Below are 25,102 nucleotides of genomic sequence, written 5' to 3' on the forward strand. Positions count from 1 at the left end.
ATGTATGAACAAGAATCGAATATACATAATATTATGAATGGTATTCCTTTTTTAAATCAATTTTTTAAGTTCTAAATTTGATTTCTTTTTATTCTAAACATAAACGTATTTGTTTGGAAAAAAGCATATGCACTGACCCAGTCATCTATTAGTCAAATTACATTTGCTTCTGATAATTTTAATTACAATTACAAATTGTAAATATTTAAAGACAATTTGAAAATTTTTGTTAAACATGATCAATCTGACATTTTAACTTTTACTGTTTTAAATGTAAATATTTAAGTAAACAACATTTATACAATTTTGTGTATTATTATCTCATAAATATACATTTCATTACTATTTCATTTATTCGCCAATTCAATTAAAATATATTTTTTGAATATTTCAAAATTGATTTGCTTCCATATTATTATGAAATTTATTATCAGTGCATGAAAATGTATGATAAACTAAACCAAACAAAGACAATAAAAAGAACAAAATTATTTTGTAATATTTTTAAATTTAAGTTTCTAACCCAAAATTAAGTTTTTAGTTTCATTTATCATTCATACGAAATTTTTTTAAGATTATTTTTGTCAAATAAGTTCATATGAAATTTTCTCAAATTATTTTAAAAAAGACATAATGGAAGTAAATATTTGCAGCTATTCCATTAAATTCATCACAACATGGCGTAATTATGATTGAAAATATTGTTGGCGAAGATTCGAATGTGACACGTCAACGATTTATACCACCGGAAAATATTGGTTAATTTGAAAAAAATTCGCTTTTTTGAAATTATTTGCACTTTCACCGTCCAAACTTTGCAAAACTTTTGTGCCATGCGAAACTATTTAATTTGCATCATTAAAAAATATCGATTAATAAAAAAAGCTATCAATTTAAAAATTTTTTTCCATATATTCAAAAAATGTTACCATTTAAAATTAGTTTAAATTCTATGAAAAATTAAATTAAACAAATTGCATCTTCTTTTTTGAGAATCAAATTTGCCAGACAAACTATTAATTAATTTCGCCTCCTTTCTTGCAACGATAATTTTTAGGAGAAAGTGTGAAAATAATTGAACTAAGTAATGAAATTACTCAAATATCGAATATTAATATGGGTGGTTGTAAAGAATGGAAATGTATCATTCATTCTCGAAAATCTGATATGATTATGCCAATAGCTGAAGCTATTTTGATGAGTTCGCCGAAAGAAAGTTATCAGCGATACCCCAATCAATATTATGTCCTTTTCACTCAGGTAATGATAAATTACACCTTTCATTCAGATGATAATGAGAGGCAACATTTAATACATGAATTGATTTGATCAAAGTTTATTTTATTCGAATTAGAAAATAAATTATTTTTATCAAAAAATTTAATTGTATTGTAAAAATAAATTAATTATAATCAAATATTATGGTATTGTTTGCACATAATGGAATAAATGAATTTATTTAAATCAAATATTAAAGCATTGTTTTGGAAATTGGCAGATAATTAAATCGGTAATGAATTTATTATAGACAAACCTTACGATATTACTTCAGGAATTAGCAGATACAATGACATTGCATCAGGAAACAGCACGGATAATTAGATAATTGTAAACGTCATTGCGACCGGAAATGACAGCACTATTTCAATATCATTTCAGGAGTGTACAGATAATTATATGATTAAATTATTACGGTATTACTTTAGGAATCACCAGCTAACTATCCGGTTATTGATTTATCCTTTAATTTATCACTGAATTTTATTCGTAACAGTCCAATTTCATCACCATACGGTTATACGGTTAAATTAGCAAAAGCTTCAAAGCCAATAGGCTCAATAATTCATGGTGATATTATACAAAATAAAACAATACCGATTGCGTGGTTTGTAAGTAATTGTAGGACAGCAAGTCAACGTGAACGTTACGTCAAACATTTAAAGGTTCTCTTCTTTTTTTTTCCTCTTTCTTTTATATACATACATTATTATTACTAATAATTATAGTTATTATTATCAAATACTATTGTTGCAACAGTTATTATTGAACAATAACTGAAAAAAAAAGCCAATAAGAGAATTTAAATTAAACAATAAGGGAAAAAATACGAGAAAAACAGAACAATAAGAGGATATAAATTAATTTATAATATGCAAAAAAAGTAGAATATAAATTAAGCAACACGAGAAGAAAAATATGAGAAATTCTAAACAATAAAAGAATTTATTTCATAATATATCAAAAAGCAGAAAGAATTTTAAATCACATTAAGAATTTACAGAATTTTAAATTCTTTCTCATGTTCATTATTTACAAATATTTTAATTATGAGTGATTAATTGAAAAATTACCCTACAGCAATTCCACCAATTGTTTATTTGCTAATAAAAAGAGATTAAATACAAAATATAAATATGCGTATATATCGATATTAATGTAAATTAATATCTTTCAGAAATATTTAACGGTGGATATATTTGGCTCATGCGGTAATATGCGCTGCAAACAAAACGATGCATCATGCGAAAGTCAACTCGATAATGTGTATGCATTCTTGCTAAATTACATTCATTAACATCGCAAATTTACATTTTTTACAGAATTTTGCAACTATCATTTAGCATTACAAATTTTATTCCCTTATTTAGCATTATAAATTAGTAATTGTTTATGTTAGCCACGTAAATGCACATTTCATAGCATCAGGAATTCATATTTTTTCATAGCAATTACGAATTCGCATCTATATAGTATCATAAATTCGCATTTGCATAGCATTATGAATTCGCAAACTTTCGCATTCTTCATAAGTGTTAATAATTCATAATCATTTGTGTGACACCATAAATTCGCAAGAATTCTCATTCTTTATAAGAATTCGCAATCTTACATCTGAAATTCGTGAATTACAATTCTTTATCACATATAAACACTGAATTAACATACAGTAAACAGTAATATTTATTGCTTTATTTTTGATCAAATTTATTGTAAGTATGAAAACTTAAACAATATCATCATTTAAATCAAAGAAGTAAATTAAATTTCAAAAAAAAATAAAAGAAAAAAAAACCTTTTAATTTTATACAACAATTATTTAATATGTCAGCACAGCAATAATTGATAAGAAAGAAAAATAAAGATTAAGAAAAGTTAAATTATTGATATAATAACCGAATCTGTTAATATTTTTGAATATTAAAAAAAAATAAAGCTAATTATTAATTTTCAGCTATTATTTTTATTTATCATTTGAAAATTCAATATGTGAAAATTATATAACAGAAAAATTATGGAAGCATGGATACGGTCACGACATTATACCAATTGTATTAAAACGATCGATCGTTGAACGATATGTACCACCGCACTCATTCATTGCTGTCGATGACTTTACAACAATTCTTGATCTTGCTAATTATTTAAAATATTTAATGCATAATCTATCAGCATACAAGTAATTAATATCGAAATTAACATTTAATTGTATTTGAAATATTTATTTTATAGTAAATTCGCATACAGATTTAATTTTTAATTGGAATTAATTTAATTGCCTCATTTTTTATTTTAATTAATTATTAATATTTTTATATTGTATTATCGATTAATATTTTTCCAAAAAATAGCTTCTTAATTTTTTTTACTTATCTTCATTTATTTATTTAATTTCCAAATATTTAATAGAAAAAAAGAAGAATGAAAAATGTTCGAATTTAAATATAAGAATTTAATTGTTTTTCTTAATATAATTTTTTTTTTTTATTTCATTATTAGCAACTTAAAAAATTTGTTTTTGTTTGTTTTTTTGAGAAATTATTTCTTAATAATTAATAATAAAATAAATATAAGGGAGTATTTTGAATGGAGACGAGATTATAAGGTGTTATTTTTGGATGGAAATATTCATGATCAGTTGGAACGACCGTGGGGATTTTGTCAACTTTGCAGGTCATTCATTTACTTGCGTTAATTGAAATAATTAATTAGGATGATTAATTTCAGATTAAAATTTTAGATTCAGTTAGAATAAATAATGAAAAAAATTTCTAACATTTTAAACACATATTTGTTTTTTTTTTTTAAATTTTCTATATCTTTCCATTCCACTATTGATTACTAATTGATTTACGATATATATATATATATATAAACATATTTGTATAATTTAAAGATTATTATGGATGAAACCGCGCCCAAAATATGTTATTGAAAATTTCACCGTTTTCTGGGATAATAAATGTGAATCATCTGGCACATTAGTGAACAGAATTTTACAAGAAGAAAAATTAACAAAAAAAAATTAATTTCGATGCGAAGTTATCATGATTAAGTTTACTATCATTGTTGTTATTGTTGTTAGTGATAGTGATAATCAGAATATCTGCTCAATAATAAAAATAATTATTATTTTGACGAAATAGCCTAAAAAGGATTAATATTCATTAAAAAAAATTTTTTTATTTTTTTTATTTTAGTAATTTTATCGAAGCTTATTGTTACATTATAAATCAATTATTATTTTAATATTTTACAAAAAATCTTAAAAATTGTCTCTAATAAGAATCACGCAATAACGAATAATAATTTCTGATGGATCGCATTTTATGCGGTAATTAATTTGATTTTCAAACTTATTCAGTCGAATAAATAAAAGAAAAGAAAAAGCATCAAACTTTTTCTTCTTTAGAAGATATATAATTATTGATCAGTTTTAAGTAATGTTTAAAATTTTCGATTGCCAATGTTTTGTTTAATTTTGTGAATCCAGTTGTAAAAAATTGAATAATATTTTTGATAGTTTCGTGAAATGAAGAATGAATGTATTCCAATTTCATTTCAGATTTCAATTTCGGTCTGAGTATTGATTTTATGTGATTATGAACTAACTTATGATTTAACTCATCTCCAGTGTCGCTTTATAATTTATTTACATTTTAAATTTATTATATAGTTTTATCATTATAAATTTATTATAAAATATTAACATTCGATATCGTTTTATTAAAATTTATCATAAAAGTATTAACATTCAAACGGCAGTCGCTTCAATCGCAAAAGATTGAAAACACATACCAGAACTTTAGAATAACTTTATCCGGAAACTGTTTTCTACAGACGATGCTATGTTCGCAGTCTAGACGCAAGCGTCACTGTATTTGTGTAATTCATACTCTGTAGAGACTGCAAAACATTCCGGAATATATGTCAGTTTGCAGAACACAAAAGTTCTGTTTTGGCTGTCATCACAGGTTCCATCATAAGCTTATCTAAGCTTACATCAGTTTAGCAATTTACCTTCTAAGGAGAGATCATTTCCTGGAATGCTAAGATCAATAATAGACTAACAAAGGTATGCTAGCAGAACATTCTGGAAATTTTATAAAAAAGTATGGGACGGTGAGGATCTGAAGAGAGACTGTCACAGAGCCATTGCACTGTATATTCTTCCGTGCGATCACTACCTGCGACTCCACTGGTTGTGTCACCAAAGAAGTACGTGTCTCACTTATGAAAGTCAAAGCATGAGAGAGACACGTGAATGTGATATCAGTGAAATGAAATTTTTAACGCTTTTAAATTTATTACTATTCATTACAATATGATAAATGAACAAAATAATAGTAGTAAAATAATGATAATAGCATAATAATAGCGATAGTAATAAACAATTAATGAAAAAGTTAAAAAATGTGTTTTGTAAAAAGGCAAAAAAACAATTCAATAGGAATATTTTTAAAATTTGAGTTATGTCAAATAATAATTATTATTAATAATAACAATAATAATAATAAACAATTAAAATAATATTTCCAAAATTTGAAATCTGTTAAAGAGAGTGAAAGAGTGAAATGTTACATTAATTGGATGATTGTTACAGGAAGCATCATTTGAATTTACAATTATAAGAAAAATGTGACGTGTTTTTTGAAAAATCAATCTTTAAAAAATTATTTAAAGTTTATTCTACGGAAAGAGCAAGAAATATTGAATGTAAAATTTTTACCTGAATTTATCAATAATGAATTTGCTAACAATGATAGAAATTTAAAATTATTATGCAAATGATAGAAATTTAAAATTATCCCTTTTAAATTTTATCGTAGTATTTCTTAAATTAGACAAACGTAAGCGTAAAAAAAGTATTACCAATTATGTTAACTGATGTGAAGAAAAAAAGTATATTACATTTCAGAAACTTTAATTTTATATAACATATATATTTCAAATTAATTTAGATATATATATATATTTCAAATTAATTTTAATAATATTCTATATTATTTCATATTTTACAATATTAGAAACGTGTGAACTTTGAACTTCCGCTATTACATGCTTTGATTGTAGTATATTCTTTAGAAACCGACATTTCATTGCTGTAATTATCAACGATAGTTTCAGGTAAATTATCAGCTGCCTGTATCACCTCCAGGTGAGTTGACAAAGTTGACAATTTTTCTTCTATTTGACTTTCTTCCTAAAAAAAAGATGAAAAAAGAACAAAGCGACAAAAAGAAATTCAATTTGATGAAAATGTTTATTATTATCATTAGCATTATTTTAATCATTATTTACTGTCATTATTATCATTAGCATTATTACTATTATTATTGTTACTATTAATCATTATTTAATATTATTACTACTAATTGAAAAAAAAACATTTCTCACTTTTTTTACTTGCTATTTATTTCAATCTATAATATTATTCAACCTTTTTAAATTTGTTTAGTTCCCTTAATTCAATCCTTCAATACTATAGCTATAAATAATACACATTGCTTGCAATTTTTTACACAAGTATAAAATAAAATAAGTCATGAAATTCGCCTCAATTTACTTAAATGATTGAATTATTTTTACTTTAGAGCAACAGTCATTACTTGCTCTTATGCAAATAGCCAATATTTTGAGTATTTATTGAAATTTTTAAGAAAATAATAATACCTTTTTAATTACAATATTTTCACTCCCAAAAAGTGATATATTTATGATATGCTTATCATGCTATTATTATTTTACTATTATCTGCTTATTTTTTTTTACAAATAATAAAATTTATGCAGTTTTCAAGATTAAACAAAAAAAAAAAAAAACGAAGTGTCATAGAAAGTGTCATCATATAAAATACTTAGCAATTTATACTTACCTCATCATCACCATCATAGCTAATTTTTTCCGAATTTATCGAATTATTTTCTTCTTCCTTTTGCATATTTTCATTTTCAGTTTTGCTCATTTTCTTTCGTAATTTTTGTCCTTTCCTTTTAAATTGCCTATTTTGCGATTTTTTATTATTATTTTTATCGTTTAATAATGAGAAATGCTTAGTAGTGTTTGTTTCACATCCATAATTTTGCTTTCGATTTTCTTCTTCTTCGTGAAGAATACTTAATTCACGGCGTTCTTGCTGCTGTTGTTGTTGTCGTTGCCGTTGTTGTTGTTGTTGTTGTGGTTGTGGTTGTAGTTGTGGTTGTGATTGTTGTTGTGGTTGTGGTTGTAGTTGTGGTTGTGATTGTTGTTGTGGTTGTAGCTGTGGTTGTAGTTGTGGTTGTGATTGTGGTTGTGGTTGTGGTTGTGGTTGTGGTTGTGGTTGTGGTTGTGGTTGTGGTTGTAGTTGTGGTTGTGGTTGTGGTTGTGGTTGTAGTTGTAGTTGTGATTGTTGTTGTGGTTGTAGCTGTGGTTGTAGTTGTGGTTGTAGTTGCAATGATGAATGCAATGAATTGTGATTTTCTGAAATTTAGAAATTATTTTGTTAAATAATAATCTTTTCTTCTAATTATAGCACAAAGTATTACTTTTATAATAAGTACCATTTAATTTTAAAATAATTAAATAATTTTTTAATTTTTGTACTTTGTTTTTTGCACGAAATCAAATTAATTACATTACTTATTATTAAAGTTATTAGCAAATAGTCTCTTCTAATAATATTTATTTTTCAATTTTTTAAAATATTACTTGTTTTTTCATATAATACTGGTGATTCAACGTCAGTGACAGATTCTACACGTGATGTCAGACGTGATAATCGTCGTTTGAATGCGTTACGAATATCGTTTACTGTCATACTTAACGCGGAATTTCTTCTAAAACTGAATCACTACAAAAATGATAGCAAAAAGTAAATTGCAGTATTTTTTTATTGTAAAAATTAATTTTTGAAAACAAAATTAATGTAAAAAATAATTTTTAAAACAAAAAGTAGAATTGATAAAGCATTAATAGACAAAGTAAAATTTGCATAATAAAAAATAATCACTCATATTTTAATTATTATTTTGCAATGAGATAAATTTTGCAACTTAATAGTGTATCGTAATATAATCAATAAAATGATTACTTTTAAAATGAAGTCAATTTTTCTTTTCTTAAAATTTTAAGCAATCCAAAAAATAATTTCAATTTTACTTAATTGGTAATTAATGTTTAAATCATTTAAGCTGTTCTAACCGCTTATATAAATATTAAACAGTTCGAAATTCATGCTGCTACATCTATGCGACACTGATTAAAATTGGTTAATTTAATATTTTGCTTTAATTAAGTAAAACTTTACTAAACTTTAAAAAGAGCATTCTGGCACTTGAAATTCAACATTAATTAGTATTTTTTGCCTATAATAATTAGTAAATTATTTTACCTTCCACTATCATACCTTCCACCACCACATTCACTACTTGGCAAATCGCTATCTGAATTTAAATGTAGCATTTCTTTCATTATCATTTGTGTACTTGACCGTCGACTAAAATTTAAAATTACAATATTTATTAAATGAAAAAATTATTAATTGGAATAAAAAATGAAAGGCAAGAAAGAAAATAGTTGAATTAAAATTGGTGAGTAATTAAAAATTGCTAGAAATTTAAAAAATTACTAAATGATAACATAAAATCACTATTTGATATACTGCAGAATTTTAACAACTTTTGAAAAAAAAACTGCAAATATGAAATCAAAACTAACTACATTTTAAATTATATTATTTAAAATCTAAAAAATGTTTAGTAAAGTTGTAAATGAAAGAAAAGTTCCAAATAATATTTAAATATTGATTTAATAAATCAATTTAAATGTTTAAAGTACAAGTTAGTGCATGAGACTGATCCGGTTTGCGGATTGTATCGTTCGTTGATCGCATCAACGCTATACATCGGTTCCGGTGTTTTCATCATCCAGAATTGATCCTTAATTAATGGTGGTTCCCACATTTGATCAACTATTGTCATGCCAACCTATGAGTAAATGAGGGTTCAAAGACTTAAAAATAACTTTAGTAAAAAATATGAAAGTTAATTTAAAAAAAAACCAAAGAAATCAAAAATTTTTTTAAATCAAAAACAGTAAAAAGTTTTTGCAAAATATTCTAAAATACTATTAATTTTATTTAATAAATCAAGTTAAATATTTACCTATGCATACATATTTAAAATTACTTGAAATATACCGTGAATTTTTAATACTTGTAAATGTAAAATACACTTAGCGTAAGTAAGCGTAAAATTGAAATTATACCTGTAAATTACGATCAATAAGCCAGTTAATTTCCAGGTCATCGTCATCGTCACCAAATGGATTCATCAAAACTTCAGCAACTTTCATCCAACCCATATAAAATATGAATTGGCACATTGATATGAATGGTATATGCGTGTTAATCTTAATAATTGATTGATTGATTGATTGATTGATTTGTCTTTTTATAATAATAATAGAAAATTATTTCCAATGTCTTAAAATTTTCAACTTATCGCAATTAAATTTTCAAACTATGATTATTAAAATGATAACAATAAAATAAATAATAGATATTAAAAGCAATTTCATTTAATTCAATTGACAAATACTCCAATATTATATGATGTAAAGATTCATAATTTAAAATATTTAATTACCAAAGCTTGAAATTGCTGAAATAAATACTAAATTATACATTTTTGTTTAATTCATTAATAAAATAATGTATTTCTAAAAATCTTTCTAATAGAAATATTATTTTAATATATTCTTATATTAAAATGAATTACATTATATTTATAAAAGCGAAACAAAATTGTTTATTTTTGTTTTATTTAAACATACAAAACTTAAAATTTTTATTTATGTGGTTGAACTGATTTAAAACAAAAAAAATTTCACACAAAATTTTTTTAAAATAAAGTTCTATTTAAACTAGTGAACTAATTTAAAATCGATCAATGTAGTTTAATAATTTCAAAAAAAAAAAATTAAAAATTAAAAAAAGATAAACTGTATCGACGTAATTTGCATCGGGTGACTGAGCAATATTTTGATGTCCCATTAATGCAAGAAAAAAATACAATCGAACAGTTAAGCAAATCACTTGTGAATAAACCAATGGTATTGGTACCCAATCAATAATAATTAATTGTGCTAATTGCAATCGGAAATTATTTATTTTCTAAAATGAAAAGTTTTTTTTTCTTTATTCAAAAATAAATTTATTTAACTTTTTTCTTTCAACTTTTTCTTCCTCTTTTCTTCTTTCAAAATAATTCTTTCTTTTTTTTTTTTCAAAAAAAAAGATAAGTTTTACATCAAAAATATCTTGCAATGCATGCGGGCTATCGATGCGCTTTTCTTGTCGCGCACGTCGTGCCAATCCCATTGCCCAATGAATTGGTATCCAATATTTGCGATTTGTTGAATTAATTGCATTAAATTGCATTAATTCAATTTCTGTTAAATAACCTAAAGAAAAAGTTTTTTTTTTTGGAACATAATTTTATTTTAATAAAAAGTATAAAAATAGATAGAAGAAACTCTGATTTTAATAAAATTTTGAGAGAACGAAAAAGCATAATTTGCATATTTCATAATTTAGTAATTTATTAGTGTATATTAATTAAACTAATTTTTTCTATCAAAATTCAAAAATAATAATATATCTTACAGATTTTTAATTTATTATTGCATGTTAATTATAATTTGCATATCTTATAATCCAACAATTTATTAATGCATATTAATTAAATCATTTTTTACCATTATCCAAATTATATGCAAATATAAGTTATCCTTTATAAAAGTACCATTTTCCAGAGAAAAAAAAAGTCTAATTATATTAGTTAATTAAAGGAATTATTTGACCGAATGTTTTAAATATACTAGTGCACTAATATTTATTGAAAAAAAAAAAGATATAAATGTTAACAAGTAATTGTTTTTACTCAATTTATTTCGATATTTTATTTTATCACTACTTAATAACCTAATCAATTATTTTTCTTTCCTTTAGTCCTATCATAACGATCTGATTAGATAAATTTCAAACAATTGAAATATTTCACGAATGAATTTACCAGCTGTTACTAATGTTTCCAATGAAGGAAATCTTCGACGTATCACTTCACTGATATCACGATATACAAGTACCTTCAAAAAAAAAGAAAAAAAAAAAATGGAATAATTAAAATTCTTCAAACGTACATTAAATGAATTTAGAAATGTAAATTATTAAAATTCATAAAAATATAAATCGTATGGTTTTAATTTTGAGAAAGAAAGAAACATTGCTGTAGTAATTTATATTTTTTTAAATCTTTAAAAGAATTCTTGCAATCTTATTCTAATAGTATCAAATTAATCATCTATTATTGAATAATTTAGAGTAATTTAAAAATTTTCAGAATTAAACAAAAATTTGTAATAATTTTAAAATAATGAAATATAAAAAAAAAATGTAAAAATTAAAATTACAATAAACTTGCATTAGTTATTATGTTATAAATGTAAATTAAAAAAAATTTTTTTAAAGTCTACTGAAATCTTAAAATTTTTGGAATGATTCATTATATACCTGATGAAACAGTAAGTAACGGATTATATTACGACGTAATAAACGTGCGTGATCATCGCTACCAGAAATATATTTGCATATATATAAAGCTGATCTATAAAAAAAAAAAAAATATTATTAATCCAATTATTCATATTTTCAGATTATAGTTTAACCTTTCATTTATTTTTTTTATATTTTTTACTTTCTGTTTATTTCTTGACAAGTTTCTACGTTTCTACTTTTATTCAGTTTTATTTTTTAGCTTTTTATTCGTTTTATCATTAATGATAATTTAGTAATTTGATAATTTTATAATTGCATAAAACAAAAAATATTAAAAATTATTTGATTATAACAAATATTATATATTTATTTTATTGAAATATAAAAACAAACGCACATGACATCACTATCTTTCATAACTAATTGCTCATTTAAATTATTATATTCAATTTACAAAGCATAAAAAAAAATAAACACAAAACGAAAACCAACGTATCAATCCAACCGATATTACGTAATGAACTCCAAAACCTATTAACAACAATATTAATAAAAAAACCAAGCATAAATGTTATTGGCATTACATCAGTATATTTTGTAAATAAACGGCATATATTCTCAAAGACTCTGTAAAAAAAATATATAAAATTGAAAAATTTATTGATGTGAATTTTAATTCATTTCAATTCATTTATACTATTAACATTAATCACAATAAATTTTTCTCTTTTTTCTTCTCTTTCTCTTTTTGATTATTAAATAACTAAGTTTAAATGGACAAATTAAATTCAATTTAAAAATCAACTAACCACAATTAATCTCGATAATTTCGATAATAAATTTAGATTTCATATTCAATAAATTGAACATAATTTAACATTTAAAACATTACAATTAATATGGATGGCTTTTTCTTTTTCTATTTTTTTTTTTTTTTTTTTTTTTTTTTGCTGGAGAAATTAAATATTATTAATTTATAGAGTTGATGGATAATTTGTGATGATTTAAACTTTTCATGCTTATTGCAATTTAATGATATTTTAAAACATATTTGCATACCTTTTGTGTGTTTTTTTTTTGAAGTGTAACAATGTTTGAATTAAATATGAAATCAATGCTAAATGTGTATATTATTTATTGTGTTGGAAAAAAAGTAAACAGTTGTTGTAATAAAAAAGTGCTAGCAATGAAGAAAAGAATAGATTATTCAATTTCATTCTTTGCTTTTTAAATCAAACCTTTTGTAATTTTCTGACAACACAAAATTGTACAGTACTGAAAGAGAAGCATAAGCAATCATCCATATAATAAGCTCATTGAAGATTGATTTCCAAATGCTACCTCGCCACCTGCAAGATAACATACTAATCATACTTTATCGTAGTAATAGTAATAAATTATAGTAATAATAGCAATGAAAATGGTCTATAATAATAATAATAATAATAATAATAGTAAAATAATTAATTACTTAAATAAATATATGAATAAACAAATAATAACAACATTTTATACTTTAAACCATTTTTCTTGTCTACTTTAAAAGGAACGTGCAATATTTTTTCTTAACATTTTCATTCTTATTAATTTCTTTAAAAACTATTATTATTATTTTTTAGCATTATCATATTTATTTGTTGATTTATCTATTATCAATAATAATTTTAAAATGAAGCAAAGCATATATACCTAAAGATTAATTTTCCAAAAGTGGTAAATCGAACAGTACTAACATCCGCTGAATATGTTACTGTCATGTTGAATATTCTTTTGCCCGAAATCAAAAATTAATATGGGTAGCTGCTATCGATAATCAGTGAATTGACATTTTTTCGGGCGTTTTTTTTTTTTTTTTTTCTTTTGAATTTTATTAACTTTAAAAAAGTTAATTTTTGCTAGCATAAAATGCTGGATTAACCCGATCATCTAAACAATTCATTTCTTGGTACCAATATTATCGCAAATTTAAAGTACCATTCAAAATGAAATTCTCAAAGCACATCATCGATCTTTCTCGTTTAAAGTAATTACTGTTCACATTACCTTTTAATCTGACAAATCAATAAATCTTACCTTAAAAAATAATAAGCGAAGACTTTTTTCCCTACTTCATTAATGCTTCTAAACAATTGATATTTTACTTTATTAGAGTAATGGTGTTCTTATCTATATATTAAAAATGGTTTTGATATGTAAATTTATTGAAATGAAACATTTGAGCAATGAAAAAAAAAGTATAAAATATAGTTAAAATTAAACAACTGACTTATTTTTTCAAAGAAAAATTCCTAGTTTTCTGTATAAAATAAAAATAAAATCTCCCTTATAGCTTTTCATTTTTCTTAATATATTAATTGTAACATTGTTAAGAACAGAAAAACTTTTTTGTTAAGAACACAAAAACAATAAATATAAATATATATATATATATTTAATTAAGTTCAAATCATAGGAATGGAATGCATTAATTATAATTAATTATATTAAATATTAAAGTCATTCCTTCCATTTAATTCCATTCTAATTAATCCTTACTTTTTTGACCATATTTTATAATTTAAATATGAAAAACTAATCTCTAATTTATTCAAGACTGAAATATTATTTAATAAAAATATTATACGAATAAAAAGTATTTTACAATTATCCTTTTTAATAATAATATATGATATTTGAATATTGTTTAATTACATCGTTGTGCAATAATTAATTACCACAATATTACTTAATGAATGATTGTTTTTTCTTAACACTTAAGATAGTTAAAGTATTATAGGAATAGAATCAGTTAAAGTATTACAGGAATAGAAAAAAAAAATCGTTTAATCAAAAGATGAAAAAAAAAAGGAAGGAAGAAAAGATATTGGAAAGCAATAAGATACAATGCTTATTGTATTTGATATGTTGAAAATGCAGCAATGCATATATTTAAAATATATTACAATGTTTACTTATTATCTCATTGCTAATGCTATTCGGAACGATTGTTTTATCTTTTTTTAAAAAATTCCTCTATTATTAAGTAACTTACTTATTTATCAAATTTTTTTTTCTTCCATTAAATTTGTTTTTTTATTTTAATACACTAATAGATTTTGAAATTTATTTTTGCAAAATTTTAAGTAAAATAAAAAAAATGATTCATACGTTATAGATTATTATCTAAAGTTTAAAATTATATGTGCATGCGTTGTTGTATCATTTTTAGTTTTTTCAATCTTTTTTTTTTAATTTTTTACTTCGTCAATTTCATTAACACATGTTTATGATAACATTGATGATCATGATAATGACAATAATAATAATAATAATAATAATAATAATAATAATAATAACAATAATAATAAAATATTAACTCATTATAAGAGAGAAAGATAAAATAAAGCGTGGGTGGAGAATATGAATTTAATCATATTAATAAAGTTTTAAAACTTTCTATTAAGCAAAAAAATGACAACGAAGAAAAATCATTTGCGATGTGTGAACAAATCGATTGAATGTGCTTGTTGTTTGCATTGGAATATTAATTAAATTCATTGTATGATACAGTTTTCATTGCTATTTCGTATAAACAATTCATTTTCTTACCTTTTTTCTTTATGATAAAAATGAGTTTATGCATACAAATTTAATTGAAATTTAATGCATTTTGTATATTTTTATTTTTGTAAAAGTGAATAAATTTATTCCATTAAATCATTAATGTTATTACATTAAAACTGAATGAGAAGCGAGGTGAAAAGAGAGAGGACAGAAGGGAGAGAGAGGCAGTAACAAGTAGAAAAAAAAAGTATTAAAAAACTTTTCTAAAATACTTTCATTCGTCCATTCCTATGTCAAAAGATTTAATTTGAGAGTTCTACAGCGCAGTACCGTATCCCATGTGGTCTAGTGGGTAGGATTCGTGGCTTTCACCCACGCGGCCCAGGTTCGATTCCCGGCATGAGAATGCCCTAACACTTTGTCTGTAAATGCATACTTTATATTAGTTTATAAAAAAAATCAAATTTGTGGAAATATATGTTAATATTCCTTCGGTTGTCGATTTTCAATTGTTATCTACTGATAAATAACTGAAATTGTAACGTTACTTTCATGTCCTCTGAGACGAGTGCAAGCTTTTTGTACATTGACTGAGTTAATGGGTTTCAAAATATCATTTTATGCTACCAGATGATTGCAAAGTTTCATTTACCAAATACTTTTTTTACCAAATATGGAGTATTTTCTTTGCTTCTGATCGAATTGTTATGAAAAACAAAAATTTAATGGGATCAATTTAAAAAAAAAAAAAAAAAAAAAAAAAAAACTAAATGGATTTTTTGTGAGAATTGAAATGAATTAAAATTTTGCTAAGCTGCAAAAAAAGAGAAAAAACATAAAATGCAGTTGTTCAAATTTCAATTTTTAAAAAATTTCTTGTTAGAACTGTTTGAAATAAATTAAAATTAACCCAAATTCCTCAGAAATGTTAATGCATTTGTTCAAAATTCAATTTTTAGTGTTTAATAATTCTCAACAATTCCAAGCTAAAATTGCTAGTAAAATTTATGACTTTTATACCAGTAAAAAAAAAAAAAAATGATTATAGCATACAACTAATCATAATAATTAATTAAAAATTGATATTAAAAAAAGGAGCATTTAAGTGATTATGTATAATAATATATTATTTATCCAATAATTTTTACAGAAATTATTTTGAATAAATTCTGCTAACTTCTAGATGATTCGATCGCGCTAGCAAAATTATCTTTTGATCTTACTTTCTTTCTAATTTTAAGGATTATTATTTAATGAGTAATTAGTGTTAACTTCCAATTAAACCAAAGTATGGTTGGTACACCATTACGACGTCATTTTAAGTCACTTTTTTCTAATTATTCCGTTTCACCTGGTTTGTTTGCTGCTCTAAGAATTTCCGGAATTTTTCGTCACTATGATAGTTCACATCGACAGTTTACCTGCACGTTGAAGGAAGACGAAGCATTGTATGATGCGTTGCAGTTAGAAATGAATGAATTTTACAATAGTGAAATTGAATGCAATGTTGCATTAATGGTAAATTTAAAATTTTTCCAACTTTTGATTTTTATTTTTCATATTTAAAATGAATTATTTTAAAATTTAGCAAAAACTTAATTGGCCTAAATTTTTGATAAGATTATGCTGAATATTTTCTCAAATAATACGAAAAATTGTAGAGGTAACACTAGTTTGTTATAAAGTAAAAAAGGTCTTCATATATATTTCTAGTTATGCTTTAAAATTATAAAAGTTGGCATTTATATTTTGTTTTCAAGAACGAAGGTGATAATTATATTCAGTAGATGGATAAAACTAAGTGATTGTATTAATGGGAAAAAAAAACAAAAATTTTTTGATTTATAGGTAAAACAAATGGGTATTTACGCAGCTTGCGTGGACGGTTGTTGGAAACGTGTACGTGTTGATCGAATTGATTATGAAACGAACAAATGTTGGATTGAAACAGTAGATGATGGTCAACTAGTAACACTTAATCGCTATGAATTATTTGTGTTAGATCCAAGATTACTTACCAACCAGTACAAACGAACTTTTGGTGTACATTTTGTGCTACCGTCTAAATGTGAGTTTTTTAATGTAATTAACGCAATTAATAATCAAAGACATTTAAGAGATTATTATTACTATTATTGCTATTGTTATTGTTATTACTATTGTTGTTATTTTTATTGTCATTATTATTGCAGCAAAGCAAAATTCTCTGATAGAAGCAGGTTTTATTGATGGAGAAAAATTATGTAATGGACAGTTAGTAAATATTTTTGTTTTCTCGGATCGTGAACCATTCTTATCTCTTCTCACAGAAAGTTGGTTAATTAATGAAAAGGAATAAATTGTTACTTAAATAAATGAATATAGAAATGATTATGAATATAAGTATAAATATAAATGTAACTATAGACAGAAATATAAATTGGCTTTATTTTGTATTTCTCTAGTAGGAAATTATTGTGTAGTAAAAGTATTTCAAAAATATACATCGACAATATTTAAAAAGTTAAGGTGAAAAAAATAATAATAAATCAAAATTTCAGCTTTTGTAAAAATTCAAGTAGAAAAGTTAGTTGATGATCTTGATCCAGGAAGTGCAAGACTTTGGTATGTATTTATATTATCAGTATGACAGCATTACAGCTATTAATATATTCATCAGAATTGAAAACGATCATTTGTTTATTACTAATATTTTATTTAATCATTAGATATATTTCGATGTACTCATAAATAAATTCAATTCTAGGAATAAGCTAATTATTGTTTCATTTTTTTTATGCAAAAAATTTTTTATATGTGTTTAAAATGTATTCAATCATGTATCTATATAATAGGCATTCATGTTTTCATAGAATCGGAAAAAAAAGGACAATGTCCTACAGATGAGTAGGTCAAAGGTTACATGATACATGAATGTAATAATTGTAATACTGTTAAAGATGAGAAAAATTAAATTAATGATTGGAAGTAAAAAAAAATTAATCTAATTGTATGCAATAATTAAATAATTCCTTTTTGCTTTATTAATACAAAATTTGAATAAAAACATTTTAAATGAACAAATAACATAAAATATTGAAAACTGAAACAAACAATTCTTAATGGAATGAGGAAAAGAAAAAAAAGGAAAAATTTTAAAAAATCATAGATTAATTGAAAAAATAAAAGATAATTAAGTAAATGAATAAACTCAGGGCAACAACATTAATCGGAGAATCACATCGATGCCGCGGTGTAGCATTTGGTTCATATACAATGGCCAAATTACCATGTGATGTTTGGTGTGACGTAACAGTTGTAGCATTTGAGAGTTTGGAAGATGTGCAAGTTCGAGGACCAGGCTAACTTTTACCGATAATTTGTATCACCCTCAATAAGTCTGAACATGCGGTATCACAATAGCCTAGCAATAGATTAATTATGGTACCATGCTGCTACATACTAGACTGATAATTGGTACCATGCTGTTACATGCTAGATTGATAATTGGTACCGTGCTACTACATATTAGATTGATTATTGATGTTATCATAGCCTGAACACTAGATTAATTTTTGGTACCATTTTAGACGTAATGAAACTTACTTTCACGTATGATCAAAGTTATGCGATTCAACTCAAATGTCCTCAACACTTTTTTATTCCTCTAGTTGAATAAACTTCAGCCCTAAACTATCAATGACTTTAATTTTCTCAATAAGTGATACTGCTTTATTAATTTCTCTTCTCGATATGTCTTCCTATCAAACTTTCATCCTATCTATTCATCATTCCTACATTTTGATCAAACCTTCTTAAACCAAATTTTTTAGAACAATCGATTCGTCTAATGTATCTTGAACAATTCCTCGAATCAGTGTACGGTAATGAGGAATTACGTGGTAGATTAGCGTTTGAGACAGGTGTGCATGTTAGCGAAGGTTTAGCATGCGTAGCATGGGATGCTAGCAATCGGGTAGGGAATTTTGCCTTTTATAAACAAGATTTGGGATAGGGTGATTTCACATTAAATAATGATCCGTCAACGTGATATTCTTGAGGGAGTGTAGCGTACGGCGACGTGATGTCTCCTAGAAGTGTAATAGCAGTACTCGGACAGGCGGGTTGATGATTTTAGAATAATACATTAAAGAATGATATTTTCTTATTATAGCGCTGGATACGTGCTCGCGTGACATGTGCTAGTGGTGATCGTTCGGTGGTAGATGTGACGTCCGTCGATTACCCGTCTATTACGTTGCGTAGCTTGAAATTCCGCGATTGCAAAATTTACATGCTTCGAACGGATTTATTATTTCCTCCATTGGTATGTTAACCTTATATGTGCATATTTTCTTGCATGCACCAGCTATCTTAAACCAATGTAACGTGATTGGTCTGTACTGTTTGTGATCAAACAGTTCTTGATTAAATTCTAATAATAGATAAAATCCAAATAATGCAAGTGATAACGATGATAATAAATGCATCTGATAAAGAATGATGAATCATTTGGGTCATTATCTTATCACCATTATCATTCTAGTGCTATGATTTTCTTATTCATTTTTTCAAATATTTTATCATATTATTACTGCTTTGTTATCATTATTATATTAATTATTATTATAATAAAGGAATTTATTCCGAATTACTTTCTAACCTGAAAATAATTCTAGTGTTGTTCTATTCGAGCAGTTGATACCACTGATAAGTTGGAGATGTTCAGCAAATCGACAGTGGCTAAAGAAGTTCTCCAAATTGGGACTCATGTACGTGTCTATTCTCCAGCATCATCAACTCTCTCAGTCATTGAGCTTGTAAATGGACTAAAACTTGATGAATACATCAAGCATGCCGTGGAGGTATATTTATGCTTAAATTATTTAAAGAACTTTTTTCTTTGATTATTCTCAACACTTTGTTTGAATACTCATTCAATGCTTCAAGATTCTTTCCTTCGATAATTAGCCTTCCAAACTTTATTTTTGAATTGAATTGTGCTTTTAAGGCTATCTTCGGAATTATGTTTTAAACACTTTAACGAAATTTTCCGAAGTAAATCGTTTGAGATCATGCTTGATTAATTGCAATATCTATTTTAGGTAGATTCTGTGCGTCGTTTAGGATTTGGACAAAGCTATCCTGATGTTTTAGGAAATATCGATACGGCAAGTCGTTTATTATGATTTTTGTAAACTGTTTGGAAGCTTTTTTTTCACTAAATCTTCAAAAGAGTTAGTTAACTATGAGATGTTCTTTTTTTCAGAGATTAAATCGGTTATACTTTAATTCGAATAAAGGTTCACATGCTGATATTGCTTCCTTTTCATCTAGCATGAGTTTTCCTCGCACAGTACTTGTTCCACAAGAGCGCAACTTTGAACCATTCACTCATTCGTTGTCATTAGGTCAGTGTATGCAACTCCGAGAGCTATATAATGATAAATTTAAATATAAGGTCCATATTGGTGAGCTAGTTCAGAAGGAAATAGAATAACTATACTCTGCATGCATTCTCAGCATACGAAAGATCAAGTAATTTGCAGTTGAATAAGAGACATTCTAAAAACTTTATATCGAGTAGCAAATTAATTTTTTTGATTTTTTAATTCAAAAAAGAATGAAGAGAAGAATGCATAAAATTTTTAAAAATGCATTTATAGGCTCACAACGACTAACATTACCTTTGCATTATGGTGTCAATTCTTTGCAACCATCGAAACAGCGTTTTGTTGAATCATTCAACAGTCTAACTGCAAATCGCTTAATGTCAATTCCACCTTCACCTATAATGCCAGTGCCATCATTATCTTCATCATCGTCATCTCATTCACATTTCAAAGCACCAAAATTATTTCCGCGTTCAACAGTTGGACTTCCGGGAACACCGCTCAACGAAAATTCATTCCGAATATCATTTCCATTATATAAAAAACAACGAAACTCATCAATCTCTTCATCTTCTACGGTAATTGTTGTATTCAAGGTAAAGCTGAATGAAGCACCTACAGGTTTCGAAGGGAATATTTGTAATTTGTATTTATTATTCTTCATAAATATCCAAGACTAATACATATGCCGCGTACTTCAATCTTTTAATATCCTATTACTTTTAGAATTTCGAAAATGATTACTTAAATAAATCGATCACTTCTTACGAATCAGATAGTGAAAATGAGAGTTTCGGCAAGTCGGTCAAACAAAAGCAGAAATCAGAAGTAAGTCCTTGGTCTGTCAAAATATTCATAAAATTCATCTCTTGCGATAGTTACATAACGTATGTTTTTTGTATTAACGGAGTTTTTCAACATTGATAATTTCTCTGATGATTGCAAAAATTTTGTACTATCAAATCGCTATCAAATCGTGACACTTCATTTTTCCGCTAATTTGGCTTTTGATTGTCTTAAATTTTCGGCAAAAAATTAACACTCTTATTCCAGTTCAAATCCAGTAATTTTTTAGTTTCCTTCCAATTTAATGGGATTAAGAAACTACTTATCGACGATTTAATTGTTTTTTGTTTTTGCAGGGATCATCAGTTGTTGTGGTTCGACCGTCGCCTCCGTTATATAATTCGGATTCGTATTCTGAAAATTCTGATCCATTACGTGAGGTATGTCTTTTTCTTTCTTCAATAAAGTGAAACCTTTTTTTTTTGTGAACTTTTTATTTTAATCCTTTTTTTTTATTACAGAAATCAATACAAGTGGAAGTTCTGAACATAAACTGTGCAACGGAAATTTTTTTAAGTACTGCAGAAACGAAAATGCAATACGAGGCACTCAGCAAAAGTCTTTCATCTATAAAAAAAGTTAGTTATTTTTGAAATAGTCAACTTTTATTTAGTTTCAAAGAGAGAGAGAGAGAGATAGTTTCCAATCTTTATACTCAAGGAATAATTAATACATTTTAAAAGAAGCATGAATATGTAGGTTGACTTGTTGCCAGTGTCAGGATCATGGTGTTCTCAAAATGAACATTACCTATTTTTGTTTGATGATTGTTGGACTCGGGTGAAAGTTTTGACACGTGAAGATGATGACTGGAAGGTATTGTGCGTGGATACTGGCGAGGAGAAATTTATCAAATATAATTCACAGTTTTATCGTCTGCCTAAGCGAGTTAGTGCTTTCTTAATGCTTTAATATAATAACATGAGATCTGGACATTTAAATTTTCTAATTTCCCATAACAGAATGGACTCTTTGTGTTAGAGAATGGACATTCGTAGTGTGAGATTGTTTTGTTAACAAAAATGAAGAAATAGTCTAATACACTATTTTTTCCTGTTTTATAGTGCAATCGGCGTTGTTTTTTTTTTATTTTGCATCTAACTGCTCACCATTATTTGAACTCTCTTATTTTTCTTTTTTTGTTTTTGTTTTTTGCTAGCCTTAACGATTAAAAATTTTTTTTCATTATTTGACGTTTAATGATTTTTGAAATTGCTGCCAATCCTTTTTTTTTTTTTCAGTTTACTTATTAAAAGTTTTTACAGCTATCAGTTGAGAAATGGCCTCCAACATGTTTGGGACCACTTCGTTTATCTGGTCCAATGGATGCACGATGGTTGGGAATTGGAGCACGTATTTTTCTGCGAAGCTTATGCGAAGAAGCATTACACTTTACGGCTGTATTCGGTAAAGGTGAAAGTGATCGAAGCATAATGTTGTATGATGAAAAGGGACGTTGCCTGAATGATCAGCTCATTAAATTTATCGAGAAGCAAACGTTAATCAAATAGAAATTTTATGAATTAGATTTTATGAAATCAGAAGGCTTGCTTTCTAATCTTCAACTGTCTTTATAAATTCCAACAAAGATGATTTTTGACCATAGCTCAGAACAACCAAATTAAAAGTTTTTTTTTTCTCTAATTTTGTGAAGTTTGTTCTCGAACTATATGACATGTCTGTAAAAATATTTTGTATTATATGTGTAAGTATTTTTATTTAACTTTTCACTGAAATATATTAGGTTCTATACGTGTATGTGTTTAAAACTTGGAATTAAAAATTGAGATGCATGCTTTTTTGGTAGTTCAGTGTTCTTGATAGTTCTAACATCGAATTGTCTTTGTTTATATCTGTATACGTTATGCTTGAAAATAAAATCTTATATTCTTCCGCAAGTTGAATGTGAAATTTTTTCTAGTGTAAATGAGAAAAAGTTACAAATAGTTACCTACTTAGTCGTAAAAGATTGTGAGAAAAACACAATACATTTTCTGGAAAGCTTTAAAGAAGATGAATATAATATATTGCTCTGTTGAGTTAAAGAGTAAGTAGGTGAAGTGGGAGTATGTAACATTTAATTCAGCAAAGATAACGATAATATGATCGGATGAAGTAGGAGCATTGTGTGTTATTAATCATTTATTACGATTGTAGATGCGATTACCACTGGAATTATCACAGTTATTACCGGCAGTGTTAAGTTTGCGTTTATGGACAAGAGAGAAGGCTTCGTCAAATTGGCCACTTAGGCGACCACGATCATACCGTAGGCGACTATATGATGCAGCATTGGAGCCTATGGTACCTAAGGTTCAGAATGTATGCCGTTCATACAAGGAAGTTATCGATTCGATTGAAAAACTCAAGTCTTCTGTAAGTTCGTCCCTAACTTGCACATCTATTTATTGCTTCTATTCACATTTGATAATCAAATTTGGCTTGTATTTCATGCATTTCAGTTTCCTGCTTTTTCTAAATCTGAACTATTATTCTTTCCTTTTTTTTTTTTTTTTTTTTGTGATTTAATGCTATACAACTTTTTTTAGTACTCAGCATTTGATATGGCATTGGTACAACATATTAGGGAGAAAATCAAAAATGAGGGCTATCAAGTTATGGGTATTTGTCATAGGCTCGCTGTGAAACAGCGAACAGAATGGCTGACTCGGAATCAGTAAGTTTTCGAATCTTTATTTTGACTGAAGTTTTTTGGTTTATGAACTTGGAAAAAACAGCTTTATTAGGTGATTTTGTTAGCATTTCATAGAAGTATCTGTGATACCTTTTATGTGAATTACTTACATTCCAGATTACGGTTAAAAGGCCTCGAATTCCGGGATTATGGTAATCGAATTCTAAAGAAAGTATTCGAAGACACTCCGCTTCAATCACTAAATGATACAATACTCATAGCTACAAATGCTCAACTTTTTGGCAAAGATATAAATGCGATTAAAGCGATTATAACTGAATGCGAAAAGATTGACTGGCTGACTCCAATAGGTCAGTTCCTCAAATTTCTTATTCATGGCTCTACCAATAAGTCAATTAATTTAATGTTCACAAAAATCTTCCTACATGCCTTTAAATCAGCTACTGCCTGATATATGTAGCAATATGTATGTCTTTTTATAGAAACATTCACTACTCATTTCATTTATCATTGGATTTTCACAAGCTATATCTTAGTTCTGAATGTTTAAATATTTAGTTGAATATAATTATTTTAGCTGTTGTTTACGGATCTCGAATATTATCAATATCAGAAGTGAAAGAACTGTGCAAATTACCATCACTAGAAGATCATCGTGCTCAAACAGTTCAGCTCTTATCGGTGCCACCTAACGAACTAATTTTAATACTTAATTATCATATCATGGATACGATTAGAATCTTGGATTCTATTAAGGATCAAAAGGAGTCACCATTGTAACATGAAATACAAGCTCTTATGTACAAGTTTTATGAATTCCTTAATCCAAATAAAGCGTAAACCATTTCGAAAAGTTATCTTGTTAATAAAGAA

The 25,102-nt window shown here is 25.9% G+C and overlaps 5 protein-coding genes across 5 annotated transcripts; 3 read left to right on the forward strand and 2 right to left on the reverse strand.

The window, feature by feature from the left end:
• Bma-fut-1 (Uncharacterized protein) lies at window positions 1-4,307 on the forward strand (the record flags this gene model as incomplete). Its single annotated transcript, XM_043078790.1, has 8 exons — window positions 1-40; window positions 654-758; window positions 1,058-1,260; window positions 1,707-1,943; window positions 2,456-2,544; window positions 3,233-3,457; window positions 3,853-3,951; window positions 4,175-4,307. 8 exons carry the CDS (start codon window positions 1-3, stop codon window positions 4,305-4,307), a joined length of 1,131 nt encoding a protein of 376 aa, XP_042934724.1.
• On the reverse strand, window positions 2,828-3,379 carry Bm1547 (Uncharacterized protein; the record flags this gene model as incomplete). The annotated part of the gene is made up of 2 exons (XM_043078791.1): window positions 2,828-2,892; window positions 3,325-3,379. The coding sequence occupies 2 exons, from the start codon at window positions 3,377-3,379 to the stop codon at window positions 2,828-2,830; spliced, it is 120 nt and encodes a 39-aa protein (XP_042934725.1).
• A 1,994-nt stretch (window positions 4,308-6,301) lies between the features above and the next one.
• On the reverse strand, window positions 6,302-13,569 carry Bm9146 (Bestrophin family protein; the record flags this gene model as incomplete). Its single annotated transcript, XM_043078792.1, has 13 exons — window positions 6,302-6,481; window positions 7,154-7,737; window positions 7,966-8,093; window positions 8,648-8,752; window positions 9,094-9,242; window positions 9,523-9,666; window positions 10,259-10,429; window positions 10,565-10,719; window positions 11,331-11,403; window positions 11,828-11,921; window positions 12,305-12,439; window positions 13,051-13,161; window positions 13,502-13,569. The coding sequence occupies 13 exons, from the start codon at window positions 13,567-13,569 to the stop codon at window positions 6,302-6,304; spliced, it is 2,097 nt and encodes a 698-aa protein (XP_042934726.1).
• Window positions 13,570-16,645: 3,076 nt separating this feature from the next.
• Window positions 16,646-23,084, forward strand: Bm9148 (Uncharacterized protein; the record flags this gene model as incomplete). The annotated part of the gene is made up of 16 exons (XM_043078793.1): window positions 16,646-16,873; window positions 17,204-17,423; window positions 17,548-17,667; window positions 17,896-17,959; window positions 18,550-18,695; window positions 19,168-19,310; window positions 19,509-19,661; window positions 20,014-20,199; window positions 20,440-20,505; window positions 20,604-20,745; window positions 21,001-21,305; window positions 21,454-21,555; window positions 21,870-21,953; window positions 22,035-22,151; window positions 22,273-22,461; window positions 22,839-23,084. The coding sequence occupies 16 exons, from the start codon at window positions 16,646-16,648 to the stop codon at window positions 23,082-23,084; spliced, it is 2,511 nt and encodes an 836-aa protein (XP_042934727.1).
• A 646-nt stretch (window positions 23,085-23,730) lies between these two features.
• On the forward strand, window positions 23,731-25,009 carry Bma-mrpl-10 (50S ribosomal protein L10, putative; the record flags this gene model as incomplete). The annotated part of the gene is made up of 4 exons (XM_001902783.1): window positions 23,731-23,949; window positions 24,123-24,250; window positions 24,386-24,579; window positions 24,807-25,009. The coding sequence occupies 4 exons, from the start codon at window positions 23,731-23,733 to the stop codon at window positions 25,007-25,009; spliced, it is 744 nt and encodes a 247-aa protein (XP_001902818.1).
• Between the last annotated feature and the right edge of the window lie 93 nt (window positions 25,010-25,102).

The sequence above is a fragment of the Brugia malayi genome, assembly GCF_000002995.4.
Source record: "Brugia malayi strain FR3 genome assembly, contig: Bm_v4_Chr2_contig_001, whole genome shotgun sequence".
NCBI lineage: Eukaryota > Metazoa > Nematoda > Chromadorea > Rhabditida > Onchocercidae > Brugia > Brugia malayi.